The sequence below is a fragment of the Sceloporus occidentalis genome, unplaced genomic scaffold (assembly GCF_023333645.1).
Source record: "Sceloporus occidentalis isolate IW3139 unplaced genomic scaffold, rSceOcc1.0.p SCAF_8, whole genome shotgun sequence".
In the NCBI taxonomy this organism is placed as follows: domain Eukaryota; kingdom Metazoa; phylum Chordata; class Lepidosauria; order Squamata; family Phrynosomatidae; genus Sceloporus; species Sceloporus occidentalis.
The window spans coordinates 7,089,311-7,106,880 of NW_028316988.1; the positions used below are offsets into that span (position 1 = coordinate 7,089,311).

Below are 17,570 nucleotides of genomic sequence, written 5' to 3' on the forward strand. Positions count from 1 at the left end.
ACGTGGGGGATCCATTCCAGACTCCCCGCATAACGCAAATTCCGTGCATGCTCAAGCCCCATTTAAAAGAATGGGGCTCGTGCACGCGGCAGTGCGGCAGCGCACACGCACCACAGGCTCGTGCCCCATTACTCCCAATGGGATGTGCCGCCCCTTCCTCCCCAGGTGGCTCACTGTATCAAGTGACCATTTCAAATAAAATCCAAGGCTCGCTTTTTGTAAGATGGCTTCCCTTGTTATCAGGTTACTCCTTCTGCCTTACCTCGGGAAGCTGGCTCCAGGTGACATGCGCAGGGCGATAGGTCCTCACCACAATGACCGAATCGGGGTTCGGGGGTTCCTCGGGGATGGTTTCTGTCTCTAGAAGATCATCGTCTGACTCGTGACTGATCGAGTTGAGCCCCTTTTCACGGATCTCTTGGTACAGGCGGGGGTCTGGAGAGGAGAACCAAGACAGAGAAGTGACCTCAAAGTCTTGGAATGTCTCAGATTCCAGAGGGACAACAACCTGCCTCTTCTGCTCCGTGAGATTGCATTACTCATCCACCTTGCAACCTCTCTGTCTTGCTGAGATCATTTTCTGCAGTCAAAACGGCACCGTTCATACCAAAGAGCCAGGAAACTCAATGGTCATCTTGACTCATTGTTCTCTCTCAGCCTAACCTACCTGGCAGGGGTGTTGTCAGGACAATGTGGAGAGGGAGGAGAGCCATGTACTTTCAGTTCGTTGCAAAAAGGTGGGGTAGAAAATACTAAATTAATCAATGCATACTGTACGTTGAAATAAAACAAAGAAAGAGGCATCAGTCAGGCGAGGAGAACCGCAATGTTTGCCAAAGTAAGGTTGTGTCTCCCTTATCCAAAATAATAATGATAATAATAATAATTTTAATTAATAATTATAGATCGAGGTGGGATTACAACCAATTAAAATACGTATGGACCATAAAAAATAATCTTAGCAACACTAAATACTAAATGCTTGAGGCTGAGAGCATATGACTTGTCCAAGATCATTCAGTGGGTTTACCTTGGCAATGGACCCAAGTCTAAACATAGACAGGTGTTTCTTGTACACATAGCCTGAAGGTATGTTTATTCATAATTTCTTTAATAATTGTGTGCATGAAACAAAGTTTTTGTACATGTATAAGAATTGTGCCACTGTCTCAACCACCCATGTTCCAATTCCAATCCAGTTCCAAAATTCCAGTTAAAGTGGTGTCAGAGTGCAATAATTCTGCAGTGTAGACACAGACCCCATTTTACAGGGCTGAGAGAGCTACTCATTCTCAATGAGAAAATATCAGCAACCGCAAAATTGTACACACACACACACATATCTCACATCTGTCCATTCACTGTCCAGCTCTGTCCAAGATCCAAGCTGCATACTCACCATCCTTGAAGGAGCCCCCGTGCCGCTGCATTCGTCGCCGACCAAAGGTTCTCTGTCAAAAGCCATAGAGAGAGAAAGACCCCATTAATGATGGACATGAACCCTTTTTGCAAGAATTTCCACCCTGCCAGAACTATTTCTCTGCCCTTGCCATGCACATCTCCGCTGCGCCTTCACCTGGCTGAAAACAATCCTTATGGCAATGGGATTTTCCTGAGCAATCTCTCCAGCTCTGTTTTGCTGAAGCAAAATTCCAGACGGGAAAAATCTTTGATTTCAGGATTACTGCTGGAGTCTGCTGCTAGACTTGGAATGTGGGATTACATAAGCGGAAAGCTAATGTCTCAGCCCCACATGCTCTTTATCCCTTTGGCTAACATAAGTCAACGTTTCTGTGCTGTTTTGTGTGTGCAACGTCAAGTCCCTGGTTGACTTTGAGTTGGACGAGACTTTCAAGGGCCATCCAGTCCAACCCTCTGCCATGCAGGAACTCTCAGTCAAAGCATCCCTGACAGATGACCATCCAGCCTCTGTTTAAAGACCTCCAAAGAAGGAGACTCCACCACTTTCCAAGGCAACGTCTTCCACTGCCTTAACAGCTGGAAGTTCTTCCTCATTTTTAGATGGGATCTCTTTTGTCATTTGTATCCATTGCTCCGTTTCCTAGTCTCTGGAGCAGCAGAAAACAAGCTTGCTCCCTCCTCAAAATGACATCCCTTCAAATATTTAAACAGGGCCATCATGTCCCCTCTTGACCTTCCCCAAGCTAAACATACTCAGCTCCCCAAGCCGCTCCTCATAGGGCATGGCTTCCAGACTTGTGGCAACCCCATGAATTGCGTAGGCTTTCTTAGGCAAGGACTGCGTAGAAGTAAAAGGTAAATATAAGGATATTTATACAGTGGGCCCTCTCCTTCTGCGGGGGTCCATTTCGGATCCCGAAAATCAGCCTATGCTCGAGCCCCATAGGAAATAATCCTGTGCGATAAACTTATCTATCAAGGAAGTCACCAGCCTGAGCCTGCAAGACCTGAGCAGAGCAGTGGAGGATAAGGGTCTTGGAGATGATGATGATGATGATGATGATGATGATGATGATGATGATATGTCTCATCCCTCCCACAACCTCTTTTCATCAGAGCAACCGAGTTCACTAAGGACGTCAAAGGTCTGACCAGGCTAAGAGTGAGCCAAGCCTCTTTGCATCCAGTTGCTCCCAAGAGTTGCTTCCCCCAACCCACCCTACATACACAAGCATTTCCAACCGGCACACAAATATCATCACAAGGAAGGAGATAATCCAGATTTGGACAGAGAAAAACTAGTCAGGGAGTTATGTCGCAACAACAGTTACATGTGTGGCTAGACAAAGTGCTTTTAAAAGACTTCAATAGAACAAAGAAACAAACGCAAGACATTTCTTTGGCTAAGTTGCTTAAGCTGTAAAGCTTTCCAAAGCAGAGAGTGGTAACTTCTGAAATACTAGCCCTCATTGTGACAGTTCCTGTATGCTGACACCCAAAAGAATAGTTTTTGTTTAATGTCAATGTATTTTTTCCTTTTTAACTTCCACCAAGGACCAGGTCTTGCGCTTGCTTGCTATTGAACTGCAAGAGGGATAACTCATAGCAACAGTTTCACAGTTTCCCTGCTAACTAGAAAATCCAAGGACTTTGAAACTCATGAATTCTGGCTCTAATCCCCATATCTAGGATTGACCAGAATGGAGACTGCAGTCAAGAAATAAGAAGACTAGGGATGGGAAGGGCAGCCATGAAAGAACGGGAAAAGATACTGAAGAGCAAAGATATACAACTGAGCACCAAAGTAAGAATGGTCCAACAGGCCATTGTATTCCCCATCATCCCCAGGTACGGATGTGAGAGATGGATAGTGAAGGAAGGAGACATAAAGAAAACCAACTCCTTTGAAATGTGGTGCTGGAGAAGAGGACTTAGGATGCCATGGACAGCCAAGAAGAGACACAAATGGGTTCTTGAACAGATCAGACCAGGGCTCTCCTTGGAAGCAAAGATGGTCAAGTTGAGACGATCATAGTTTGGCCAAATCAAAAGAAGGCATGGATCACCAGAAAAGACAATAATGCTAGGAAAGGTAGAGGGGAGAAGAAAGAGAGGAAGACCACAAACCAAATGGATAGAATCGATCATGGGGTTATTATGGGCAAAGGCTTGCAGGATCTGGGCAAGAATGCAGCGGAGGATAGGGATTCTTGGAGATGTCTCATCCACAGAGGTGCCATGAGTCAGACCCAACTCGAAGACAGCTAACAACAACGGTACACAGAAGTATCAATACCGCAGTGTCTGACATACATTTTCTGGGGTGGTTACATGTGCCATGACCAATCTGGGCTCTATGGCTTGGCTTGGCTATGAAGCCTTTCTCTTGGACCCACCATGAGCGATGGTCCAACACCTTCTCAACCGCGGGGCCTTTTGGATACGGAACAGGGCACTACGCATAGATGTCTTTAACCGACCAGCTATTTGGAACACAAAGAAAATGTCTTTGACTGTAAAGAAACAAGTTTCCTTGGTTGCCTAGTATAGCAGCTACTCACCGGGAAAGGAGGAAATAGGAATGACCACTGTAGCCAATGTAGCCAATATAGGAAAATATAGACATAATTATGAAGTTGAAAACTTTCATGGCCGGCATCCATAGTTTTTTATGGGTTTTTTGGACTATGTGGCCATGTTCTAGAAGAGTTTATTCCTGACGTTTCGCCAGCATCTGTGGCTTTGGCATCTGCAGAGAATGCTGGCATGGAAGAGAGTTGGATATATAGACATATAGCCATGGATCATGCAATCTGTGGATGCAGAATCCACGGATACAGAGGACCGATTGTATTTGTTATCACCGTTGTCACACAAGTGTTCAGAGCAGAGGGTCAATGGAGGTAATTGGACTTTCTGTTGCAAACCTATAAGGAAATTCAAGTATATTTTCCCCAGAGCAACACCTGTTTTTCCCTCTTGATACACACCTTTGTACTTTGCTGTTCTTTGCCTTCTTTCAGTTTTGCTTCTTAAGGGACAAGGAAAGAAACCTCTCAGTGACTTGCATGTCATACATAACCTCCCTTTGCCTGGGACCTTTGTCCCAAAGGCTCTGAAGTTACTACTACTACACATCTGAAAGACGTGGAAAGAAGAATACATTTCCAACAGTCATGCTGTGGAAAATGGCCTTTTAGAGACATTCTTTATTAGTAATGACAGCTGAGATGTTCCAGACATCCAGGATGAAGGATTGTCAACCTTCCTTTCGGGTTGATCTTTTCTATTAGCGGTCTCCGAAAAGCCAAAGCAGCTGGACCACATCTTTTCTCAAGGATGAGCCTATGAACTCTGGTTGATATCCACTACTAGGCTTCCTCTCTCATTAAACATTTCTGGGAAAGACCAGATGCATGGACTGTGGGCAAAAGGAGACCGCTCCGTCCCTCTGTTTCCGAACAGTTCCACATCTCCCTGGTAAAGTTTCGTTTCAATCCCAGGCAGTCTTAAAATGGAGTCCATTAACTCACTGGTTCCCACACGACAGAAGGATAATCCACATCTCCAGGGTAGGCTTTCTGGTCCTGGGACTGAAGGAGTTCATTTGTTTTGTTTTAAATAAAGGACCTCTGCCCCTGGCCATGCATCAGCCAAGAAGGATGATAATTAAAGCCAGCTGCAAGTTCTTCAACATTCATCCCATCAAAAATAGATTGCAAATGCAAGTTTAAGGGGAAGATGCACAGAATACCAAAGCCTTGCTTTGGAAAGATGAAGTCATTGGGTCCAACTGGATACTGCCCCACATCATGACTTCAGAAATAAATGCCTGGGGGTTTGAAGATCTGGAAGTGCAGACCAACCAAAACTAAGTGCTGCTTAACTGTTTTTCTAAAAATCAAGACTTGAAAGGATGGCAAAGAATGATCTGCCAATGCAAGACACTCACAATTGCAGCACTGATAAGCAGCCCTCCAGTCCTTGCTTTAAAAACTCCAATATAGAGTCCTTCCACCTTTGATTCCCTTCCGTTCAATGCTCCAGAGTAATTTGAGCTTGGAGAGTAGAGAGATCTTGTCGCATCTTTGAGACTAACTGAAAGGAAGAAGTTGGAAGTAAGAGCTGTTCGACAGTGGGACACACTCCCTTGGAGAGCAGTGGAGTCTCCTTCTTTGAAGGTCTTTAAACAGAGGCTGGATGGCCATCTGTCAGGGATGCTTTGATTGAGAGTTCCTGCATGGCAGAATGGGGTTGGACTGGATGGCCCTTGTGGTCCCTTCCAACACTATGGCCCGTTACAGACTGCCAAAATAAAGCTGCTTTGGGTCTCTTTGTAGGTATGCTATTTAAATGATGCATGGGTCCTAAGAGTCCGGAGGTCGCGCCAAAGCCACACTCCATTCCTAAGCACTGGAGTGAAGCTTTGGTGCAGTTTCTGGATTCTTAGGATGCATGCATCATTTAAACAGCATACCTCCAAAGAGACCCGAAGCAGCTTTATTTTGGCAGTCTATGACTGTCAAACAGGCCTATGATTCTCTGATTCCATGGCAGCATGAGCTTTCATAGACTAGACCAGTCTACTTCCTCAGATGCACTTGGACCCTTTGTAGGCTACTTCCTCAGATGCATAATGCATAGATGCTGCTAGAGGATGCTTGGGCTTGAGCTTGGAGAGTTGCTTTCAAGATGAATTGTGACAACAGTACACTAAAGCCTCTCCCTCTAGAGACTGACAGTTGTACTATGAGTGACCAATTCAAACACCATGATGCCAAAACACAACATGAAACTAAGAAACTGTTCCATCAATTCCGGCACTGTATTCTCTAAGAGCAACTATCCTCTGAAATGATAACAAGTCACAGCAGAACTACTGTCGGCCCTAAGTTTGTGCGATGTTGCAATTCTCACCCTTTCTTATGTGTGAGCGGCAAATGGAGGGGGAACGTAATGATGTGTATGTCTGCGGCACAGGCACACGCCACCATTCAAGCCTATGGGGCCTGAATATAGGGGTGTTTCCATTTTCAGGGGGAGGGTCCAGAATGGATCCCTTAAAATGGAGGGCTGACTGTAGTTAATTAAGTTATTAATCAATTGGATTTTACAGTTGGCCCTCCATATCCACTGATTCCTCATTCATAGATTCTACCATCCATGGCTTGACAATATTCAAAAGAATATAGATTTCAAAAAGCAAACATTGATTTTGCTATTTTATACAAGGGGTAACATTTTGCTATGCCACTGCATATAAAGGGACTTGAGCATCCACAGATTTTGCCTCTGAAATATAGCCTATACTGGTATTTCTCTTTCACTTTCCCTTCCAGGTCCTAACCAAACTTGACCCTGCTTAGCTTCCAAGAGCAGATGGGATCTGGTGACTTCAGGGTATATAGCCCTGGTGCTACCTTATTGAAAGGCTTGTTAGCTTAATGAAATGCTCTCACTTCATTGCAACAAGAGTAGGGATGCTTTTGGGTCACAAGAGGCCGACTAGAGAAACTTTTGCAATCCACACAATAACAAACTTGGGAAATGCAGTGGGTGGGTAACTATGGAGTTACCAATCCCTGCAGTATCCTGAGTTGTATGGGAGCTCCTTTGGTGTTCAATCCTCTCCCTTCTGAGATTTAGCATCAAATGAGCTCCTGCAGAGGCTGGATGGCCATATGTCGGGGATGCTTTGTTTGAGAGTTCCTGCATGGCAGAATGGGATTGGACTGGATGGCCCTTGGGGTCTCTTCCAACTCTACAGTTCTATGATTCTATGCTCAACTTGGAGCAATCATGGGAGGAGAAGAGTGAACTCAAGAGAGGATTCAATGCTGCTTAAGTCATGGATCCACCATCCACCCAATTACAGAACTTACCTTGTTTCTTCCAGGACTTCGAGCTCCCTGGGCTATGGCTTCTTCAGGTGGAGGTTTCAAGCTACCGACGGCCTTCGGCGGCTCAGCTTCCTCGCCGTTGCCCAAGCCTTTCATCGCAGCCCGATAAGACATATTGCGCAGGTTGCGCTTCAGCGTCCCCTCACCAGAATCCTCAAAGTCCAGATCGTCGAGGGAAATGCTGGGGGCCGACATGCGCTTCGGGTCACACCGAGTCATCTCTTTGCTCAGGACGGAGGAGGAGAAACTCTGGTGCCGGGAGGGGGCTTTGGATTTCGGACCCTCGGCCAGGCCCTTAGGGATGAGTTGCTGAGTGCCCACCTTGAGAGCCACGGGGCTTTCAGTGCTGAGGATGATCCGCCGGGGCCCAATGGGAGGTGGGGAGCGCTCGGCCAGAAACGCAGCGTTGTCCAGTGGGGCCAGAGAGCCATACTTCCCATGTGGGGAGATGGCAGCGTTGCCACCAGCATGCAAATCCGAGCTAAGCTGGCGATCGAGGAGGAAAGTCTTGTCCCCCAGGGAGGGGTTTGAATGCCTTTGGGACATGATGATGCTCTGTCCAGTGCACAGAGAACAGATTTATGAAGCCTACGGAGAAGACAAAGAGAGAAGGCATCAGGGTTTCAGACTGTATACATGGGAAGCAAGCGGCCAAAACATCCAAATGATAAGGGAGGACTTTTTTCTCTCCACGCAACGCTCCATCTTCTTCATTCTCTGTCTAGCTGGAATTTTTCCCCCAGCTTTGGGAGGATGCTGAAGAAGGGCTGGAGAAAGAGAGACTTTTGGTATTGGTTTGCTTGTAATTTGCAATTTTTGAAAGAGAAGTGTCCAAAGGCAGGGGATGCCTATACTTATCATTTACCTTTGGACGTGGTGCAACCTCCAAAGGAAGATAATTATGTAGTGTGAAATGGCATAAAACTGCAAGAGGGCAGAAGTCAATTGTCAAAACTAATCAAAACTGATCAATAGAAGTCCACAAACAATTATCGTATTATTGACTTCTAATCAAGAGAAGCCAATAATAATCAATAGTGAGCTTAATTCTTCTGGACTGCTTTCCCCAAAAGCTCCCAGGGGAGAGGAGTTCAGCTTCTCCTCATCTTGCTCTCTCTGCCTCTTTCTCTCCAGCAACAAGATCCCAAGCATAACATCTGCACAGCATCCTTAATGTTCTTTAAAAGAGTTGTGGGAATATGCAAGCCCTCTCTTAATATTATTCTGCTTCTTGTCCCATGTTTAGTGAATGCGTGGGCAAAGTGCATCTCCCCAGATGTTGTTCGACTGCAGCTCCTAGCATGCCTCACCACTGGCATTGTTGACTGCAGCTCCTACTAGGCTCCTGGGCTGCAGTCCAACAATGTCTGGAACATCCCATAGAAGGTAACAGGCAGGCAACCGTGTCTGGAGTTGAAGCATTTTGCAAGGGCTGACAAGGAAACATCCAGAGAAGTTGCCAGGCAATGAATTGAATCCAAAGTTCAGTTTGGTGTAGCTGGAGTATGACTCTGGAGAACAGGTGTTCAACTATGGAAACCCACTAGGTGACTGTAAGCAAGTCACACTCTCTCAGCCTCAGGGGAAGTCAATGGCAAACCCCCTTTGAACAAATATTGCCATGCAAACCCCATGATAGGTTCAGGTTTAGGGACAATGTAAATTGGAAGCAACTCAAAGGCACCCAACAGTAGCAACTGCAAATTTAGTCCTCTAACCCATTTAACTTTGTTTGGTGTTACATATGAACAAAGGTCCGGATTAGTCAAGGTGTTTTATACGGGGTTCATTTTAAAAACAGGAGTCAGTCTGATGTAGTGGTTTGAGTGTTGGACTATGACTCTGGAGACCAGGGTTCAAATCTTGGCTCCGTCATGTGAACCCATTGGGCTCCTTGGGCAAGTCACATTCTCTCATGCTCAGAGGATGGCAATGGCAAGCCCTCTCTGAAGAAACCTGCATGAAAACACCATTATAGGGCCTTAGGGTCCCTACGTCAAAATGACTTGAAGGCACACAACAAAAAGAACAACAATTTCAAAAAGAGATGAGCATGAGGAAGGAGATAAGTTGAAGTCATCATCATCATCATCATCATCATCATCATCATCATCATCGCCATCATCTCACGCAAACAGAACAATGCAGATACATTATGGGCTCATTCCCACTACTTTTTAAACTGGATCACAATTCGGTTCAAACAGGTTCAAATGATCCTGGTTCCCACTTAAATTGAATTGCTGAAGCGATTTGGTGAAGGGGGTCCATGCACCCGACCCATTTAACCCACATCTTTTTGACGCCGATTTTTTTCTGCGTCTTTTTCACTGTATCGATTCTGCGCAAGTGTGATTGGAATCGATTCAAATTTCCCCTTCGGACGGCTGGAACCGAATCATTTTGAATCGGTTCATCGTGAATGCAAACCACAAGTGGGTTATTTTGATGCCTGAAAATGACAGAAAATGCAATCGGAGCAAATGTAGTGGGAACCACGCTCCGATGTCAAATCGATCCATCAATTCAGATTGCACACCGATTTATCTGTAAGCGGTAATGGGGCCCAACAATGCTGCAAAATAAATAAGTATTATCTTCCCAATACTGTCACCTGAAGGATGAGAATGAGAGAGAAGGCAAAGGTGCAAGGTTCGGATTGGAATAAACATCCAGGCAGGTTTAGAGACTGGCGTTCAGCTGGAGATCTTTCGCGGAAATATAAAATCATTCCATCAAAGCAGAGAGGAAAAAGCAGCTCCTTTCTTTTCTCAAGGCTGTTTTAAAGTACAGTACACAGAGGTCACAACAGCAATCCTGATACACCCACATGAGTGTGTGGGCATGCACACACATGCACACAAAAGCAGTCCAACCAGTCAGCTTGGTTTCCAAAGTTCACCTCGGAGCCGATATTGTTCTCTCTACAACAGGTTGCTCTCAGTCCTTTTTTCCAAGGGCTATTCTATCTGCATAGAAACAGAGCTACTTATCCACTTTCCACAGTGCTCTCAGATCCACCCTTCAGGATCACAGTACACTTATGATGACCCAAAGCACCAAGGATCACAGTAAACATCCCATTTCTAAAAAACTGTTTATCGCTTCCTGCAAACAGCGGTTGCAAGCCTTGAGCGCCAACAGGACCGAAGCCAAAAATGGGGCCGCTGAGAAACCGGAGGGAGATTTCAGCACGATCGAGACTTGCAAAAACACAAACAGCCTTTTAAAAGAAAAGAATGTGCATGGAAAAATAAAAACCCTAATCCAGAACGATCACTATTAACGACTTTATTAATGTCCTACTAGTTTCTCAGAACTGGGACTCAAGGGTTTGACTGGGAAACAAAGAACATTGTGTGTCGGTTCACAAAGAAAAGTGAGCAACCAGAGAGAAGGAGATATGGAAAGGAGTATCTTGGGCGAAGTGCAGGGCTGGCACTACTTAGTTGGTGCAAATGCACTGCAACATTTTGTTGCAGGTAATGCTCCACTAATGCAATACCTGCAATAAGTTAGTAACTGTAGCAAGACATCCCAGGCCTCAGCTGTAAAACTTAACATTGTTGTTGCTGTTGTGTGCCTCCAAGTCATTTTTGACTTATGGCGACCCTAAGGCAAACCTATCGTATTATTATTATTATTATTATTATTATTATTAAACTTTATTTCTATAGCGCTGTAATTATACACAGCGCTGTACAAAGTCGGTAAAATTAGGAGTAAATAAAAGCCTGCCCAAGGCGTACATTCTAAGATTATAACAATTAAAAGAGGAATAGATAAAATTACCATATAGAAAGGAAAAAACAGATTAAAAACATCAAATATCAAACAAATAATAATAATAATAATAATAATGACTCGGTGTGACCCGAAGCGCATGTCGGCCCCCAGCATTTCCCTCGACGATCTGGACTTTGAGGATTCTGGTGAGGGGACGCTGAAGCGCAACCTGCGCAATATGTCTTATCGGGCTGCGATGAAAGGCTTGGGCAACGGCGAGGAAGCTGAGCCGCCGAAGGCCGTCGGTAGGGTTTTCTTGGCAAGCTTCTTCGGAAGGGGTTTGCAACCGTCATCCTCTAAGGCTGAGAGAATGTGAATCCAGCTAAGGCCACCCAGTGGATCTTATTATTATTATTAACCTTTATTTATAAAGTGCTGTAAATTCACACAGCGCTGTACATACAATCTTTTTAATTGGACGGTTCCCTGCCCTCAGGCTTACAATCTAAAAATGCTTGACTGGGAATTTGAACCCTGGTCTCCAGAGTCGTAATCCAACACTTAAACTACTACACCATGCTGGCTTTCCCCATGCAGGTATTTGTTGTGGTGGTGTAGCTTCAAGTCATATCTAAGGTGAACCTATCATAGGGGTTTTTGGCAAGATTTGTTGAGAGGAGGTTTGCCATTGACACCCTCTGAGGTTGAGAGAGTGTGACTTGCAGAAGGTCACCCAATGGGTTTACTTGCTGCTGCAAACCACTCCTTTCCAGTTCCTTTTCATCCATCAAAGGCCCCATACAGACAGGCCCAAATAAAGCTGCTTTGGGTCACTTTGGAGGTATGCTGTTTAAATGATACAGGCGTCCTAAGGTTCCAGAAGTCGCACCAAAGCCACAGTCCAGTCCTTAGGACTGGAGCATGGATTTGGCATGGCTTCTGAACTCTTAGGACGCATGCATCATTTAAACAGCATACCTCCAAAGTGACCCGAATCAGCTTTATTTTGACCTGTCTATATGGGGCCAAAGAGTCCACATCCCAGTTGGACCTTGCAGCACTAAGGAGGGGTTTCTTTCCCTTATCTCCTCCTTTCTCTCTTTTTACTGTTATCTTTCTCTTTTATATCTCCTTTTCCATCAAAATCCCAAAAATCTACAAACACATAAGCAGCCCCTTTCTGCCTCTTGGTGAATTCTGGTTCAGGCAGGGAACAAATCCCAAGGCTTTTCCCAACCGCTTTGGAAAATGCACTTGGTTAAAGATGGGCAACAGTAGTCCTCCAGATGGTTTTAGCCTACCATTTCATAAACTCTAACCAACACAGTCAATGTTGGGGGATTATGGGAGCTGTAATCCCAAAACCATCTAGATGGTTTCGACCATAAAACCCACTGGCCAAGCCCTATGCCATGCTTGCTCCTTCATCAGGGATTGGTGCTAAAGATAAGGCCGGAGCTGATGTTAACCACAGGGCTGCATTTTGGTGCTATTCCTTTGAATGCAGAAGGACATCTATGGATGCAGCCACTCCTTCTTCTGGCCATGGGGTACTTGGGAGACAAAGCATTTTAGAGTCCAGGAAATGTAAAGTCCATTAGCAAAACAAAAAAGGATTTCCAATGAGACCCAGGATGTCTCAATCCTTTTTGAGGCCATAAACCCCTTTGTTAGGCAGAGGACACTGAAACTCTCTGGAAGCCTCCATGCTTTTTGCATTAGAAACATTTTAGGTGCTGTGCCTAGAGAGACCTTGTAGCACCTTTGAGACTAACTTGGCAGCATGAGCTTTTTTAGGGGCTGTAGGTAAAACAAGCCAATTGCAGTCCCATTAAAAAAAAGTTTTACTTTGGATGGACATATCTCAAATGGTAAAGTCCCAACACATTGGCTCCCTCTTGTTTGCAGCATGTAGTATCTTCACATCCAGGAAACATATCCGGGGTGAAGTCGAAGGCTTTCATGGCCGGAATACATAGCCTTTGGTGAGGTTTTCAGGCTATGTGACCATGTTCTGAAAGAGTTTATTCCTGACGTTTCGCCAACATCTGTGGCTGGCATCTTCAGAGAATACTGGGGTATATCTCAACCAAAGGCACACAGTGTGTTTGTGTATATACAGTTGATCCTCTGTTTACGCGAGGGATAGATTCGGAGTTTTGAATATATTGAAGCCCCATAGGCATGAATATAGGTGTATGGTTGCAGGAGTGCACATGTGCGCACCTCAGTCATGCACCCCATTATTTCCCCCTCCGTTTGTCCCTCGCGCATAAGCGAGGGACACAGGTTCAAAACCTGCGAGAACAGAGGGAGGACTGTATATGTGTATGTGTGACACACACACACACACACACACCACTCACCTCTATGCCAGCATTCTCTGAGGATGCCAGCCACAGATGCTGGTGAACTGTCAGGAATAAACTCTTCCAGAACATGGCCACATGCTAGCCATATGGCAAAGTACAATAACATCCAAAATCCACAAAAACCTCTACCTACCAGGTATAGAAACATTACCTTTTGGGATTACAGCTCCCACAATGTCCCAGTCAGCATGGTCACTGGTGCGGCATCTGTGAGTTGTTGTCCAAGCAAGTGCCTTTCCCAAACTCTGCTTCCTCTGCAACCAGGATGCAACATCTAGAAGTCTTTAAGAAGCCGCCCTGCAATTCAAACAGCCAGAAGAGACAACAGTGGCATCAAACAGACTGCAATGCATGGAAACTCCACCCTCCACAGCCCTGTTTACTTTCCATATACTCGCCTGCCCTCCCACCATACACACTGAGGTAGCAAAACACACCTTACACACCAGCATCAGTGAGGATCACTTGTATGCCTGTGTTGTGTGCCTTCGAGTCATCTCTGACTTATGGTGACCCTAAAGCAAACCTATCATGGGGTTTTCATGGCAAGATTTGTTCACAGGAGGGTTGCCATTACCTTCCCCTGAGGCTGAGAGAGTGTGCTTTGTCTAAGATCACTCAGTGGGTTTTGTGGCCGAGCTGGGAATCGAACTCTAGGCCTGTTACAGACTGCCAAAATAAAGCTGCTTCGGGTCTCTTTGGAGGCATGCTGTTTAAATGATGCATGCATCCTAAGAATCCGGAAGCTGCACCAAAGCTGCACTCAGTGCTTTGGAATGGAGTGTGGCTTTGGTGTGACCTCCGGACTCTTAGGACCCCATGCATCATTTAAAGAGCATACCTCCAAAGAGACCGCAAGCAGCTTTATTTTGGCAGTCTGTAACAGGCCCTAGTCTCCAGAGTCATAGTCCAAAACTCAAACTGCTGCGCCACACTGGCTCTCTTCCTTGCACTCAAAGAAACCTTGTTTTACACTACGAAAGCTCATGTTGCCAACTTCTCTATCGCAGTTAATCTCAAAGGAGTAGCACATGGGATGTTTGCTATTGTACGCCTTCAAGTTGTTTCCCAATTTATGGCGTCCCTAAGGCAAACCTATAATGAGGTTTTCTTTGCATGATTTGTTCAGAGGAGGTTTGCCACTGCCTTCCCCTGAGGCCGAGAGAGTGTGACTTGTGTCGGAGACCAGAGTCTGATCCTCTGCTCAGCCATGGAAACCAAATGGGGGACCTTGGGCAAGTCACACTCTCTCAGCTGCAGGGGAAGGCAATGGCAAACCTCCTCTGAACAAAATATGCCTAGAAAATCCCATGATCTTAGGACCGCCGTTAAGTCAGAAATGACTTGAAGGCACACAACAGCAACAACAACAAATGCACCAGAAATGGGGGCGGCGGCGGAGGGCATTGGTGCAAAGGATATAAATGCTGTAGTGGTGTAAGCTGGGGCATCTAGTGGGGCCCTCACCAGAAGACCATGCAGATTCTACTAGACACATAAGAGTTGGAAGAGACCCCAAGGGACATCCAGTCCAACCCCATTCTGCCACGCAGGAACTCACAATCAAAGCATCCCTGACAGATGGCCATCCAGCCTCTGTTTAAAAACCTCCATAGAAGGACAGCAGCCTATTCCACTACTAGCCGAGCATCCCATAGCCATTGGTGCCACCACTGGCATAATGTCCTCACCCTGAGCTTCATTCGGTGGAAGCATCTGGTACAATGACCTGTGAGCAACAGCTTAATCCAGGCCCACAATATAGGCAACATAGCCTAACTGAAGGCTGGCTTCAAAGAAACTGGAGGCTCAGATCCCAAGCCATGCTCAGCTCTGAGGCTTTCTGTGTGGTCTTGCAACACTGATGTAAAACAATAAAATAGATAAGAATAAATGGTTGACAATTCTTCACCGGACCTTGAAGAAGAGGTGGAGCATTGCAGGAAGTTTCAAGGTGGAGAGAAGAGATACAGTCGAACCAGTTAAAGAGAATCTGTGTAACAAGTTGGGCTTGTCACAGTGTTTGCCTTCAGGCTTCCATCCAGCCATGCATGCCCTCTTCTAGAATGTGTTCCTGTATGCGCGCATTCAAGTCATTTCCAATTTATGGCGACCCGAAGGCAAATCTCTATTGTGGGGTTTTCTTGGCAAGTTTCAGTGGCGCTTCCAAAGCTTGCATCATGTATTTTGCAGATGATGGGTGGCTGGATAAAGGTATCACCATTTTGTGGATTTTGGATAGTATTGTATTTTGCTATACAGCCAACATGTCTCATAGACACTGACCATAGAGTTGTGCTGGAGGAGCTACAAAGGCCTAGTAGAGTATTCTCTCTAGGAATCTCTAGGTCTTTAAGTGCAACTTTTAGTTCAAGTTGACCATAGAGTTGCACCGGAGGACCTAGATATTCCTAGAGAGAACATATTAATCAAATCTGTGAATAGTCAAAGCCGCAAATATCAAAGCCGCAAATATGGAAGGATAAGTGTAACTGATTTCTATGCAAATTCTCGCACAGATACCAGGCACACGCATAGTGCCTTGCTTTGCATTTTCACACCAGCAGGAAAGCTGAATCTGAGGAGCATGGAGAAATTCCAAACCCAGGATAACAAAACGGCAATAAAAACAGAGGCAATAAAAAGTCAATTAGGGGTATCTAAATAACGGGGGAAATTTACAGTGGGAACAACATGGAAAAAGTTTTGAGAGGGTAAGCAAAGAAGTCAGTGCAAGACTAAGAGCGAATAAGAATGAATATCTGTATAACAACATATAATTTTGGAGATCCAGTGTGATGTTGTGGTTTGAGCACTGGGCTGTGACTCAAGAGACCAGGGTTTGAATTTCGGCTCAGCCATATAAACCCACTGGGTGACCTTGGGCAAGTCACGCTCTCTCAGCTTCAGAGGACTGAAGAATCATGCCAAGAAAATCCTATGATAGGTTTGCCTTTGGGTCGCCATAAGTCAAAAGCAATTTGCAGGCCATGGGAAGTCAAAGGCTTCCGACAGTTGTTTCTGGAAGATGTCACAGCCCTGTTTGAACATTGCCACCCTACAATCTACTTGGATTCTACGAATAGAGAGATGGGGTAGCCTTGGGAAGCCCCCGAACCCCCGTGAAAGCCAACTTTTCCATGGGACACTTCGGAAAGCAAGGCCTGGAAACAGCACCGGAAAAAGCCCACAACGTGGTTCCGATACGCAGATGGCACTTTCACCATTTGGAGCCACGGAGAGGAAGATCGGACTGTCTTTCTGAACCATCTGGACAACATCCACCCAAACAGCCAATTCGTGATGGAAAAAGACAAGGAATGACCATTGCCACTCTTGGATGTCCTGATCACCCACAAACCGAACCAAGGTTTGGGCCACACACAGTATGCAGAAGACCTATACACATGGACAGAGACCTAGACAAGAAAAAGAGGCACAAGAAAAAGTCAAGGGAAGGAAAGAAAAGGAAAGGAAAGGGAAAGAAAGAAAGAAAGAAAGAAAGAAAGAAGGAGAGAGAGAGAGAGAGGGAGAGAGAGGGGGAGGGAAGGGAGAAAGGAAGGAAGGAAGGAAGGGAAGAAGCAAAGAAAGAAAGACAGAGGTGGAGAGGGAGGGAAGAAAGAAAGAAAGAAAGAAAGAAAGAAAGAAAGAAAGAAAGAAAGAAAGGCAAGGGAGGCAGGCTCACCGTGCTCCGTAGCGTTTCTTCCCAGGACTGCAGAGCTTCCAGCCGGGCGGGGAGGCAACCGCCTTACCTCCTCCTCTTCTTCCTTCTCTCTCTCCTCGGTCCCTTCAGCCCGGGCGAAGCCGTCTCCCTTGGCCGCCCTCCTCTCCCTCTTTCGGGGGAAGCCCTCCTCCAAGGCGCCCTCCTTTCTTCCCCGGAGCCCCAAGGGCGCCACCTAGTGGCCCTTGCCGCCCCACACCTGAGCGGCCTCACCTGGGCTGCAGTGACGTCACCAAGCATGGCCCCGCCCCCTCTGAAAGTTGTGGCTGCTGCTGCTGCTGCTGCTGCTGCTGCTGCTGCTGCTGCTGCTGGGTGCCTTCAGGTCCTTTCTGAGTTAGGCTTTTCATGGCAAGTTTCTTCATTGCCATCCTCTGAGGCTGAAAGAGTGTGACTTGGAATCCTAGAGTGGGAAGGGACCCCAGGGGCCAC

At 45.9% G+C, this 17,570-nt stretch overlaps 1 protein-coding gene across 3 annotated transcripts in view; it reads right to left on the reverse strand.

Annotated features, from left to right (window-relative positions):
* The window catches only part of LOC149307748 (rho guanine nucleotide exchange factor 16-like), a 33,240-nt gene extending 16,014 nt beyond the window's left edge, over positions 1-17,226 (reverse strand). For 2 of the 3 annotated variants that reach the window (XM_089534388.1, XM_089534385.1), the window contains exons 1-5: positions 17,106-17,226; positions 13,572-13,717; positions 7,305-7,910; positions 1,400-1,451; positions 263-435 (exon numbers count right to left, since the gene is read on the reverse strand). In XM_089534388.1, coding sequence (XP_089390514.1) covers positions 263-435; positions 1,400-1,451; positions 7,305-7,868 — 789 coding nt within the window. In that variant the 5' untranslated portion in view covers positions 7,869-7,910; positions 13,572-13,717; positions 17,106-17,226. Of the gene's footprint in view, positions 1-262; positions 436-1,399; positions 1,452-7,304; positions 7,911-9,936; positions 10,083-13,571; positions 13,718-17,105 lie in introns of those variants that run through there. The other variant, XM_089534386.1, reaches the window with a different exon arrangement.
* Between the last annotated feature and the right edge of the window lie 344 nt (positions 17,227-17,570).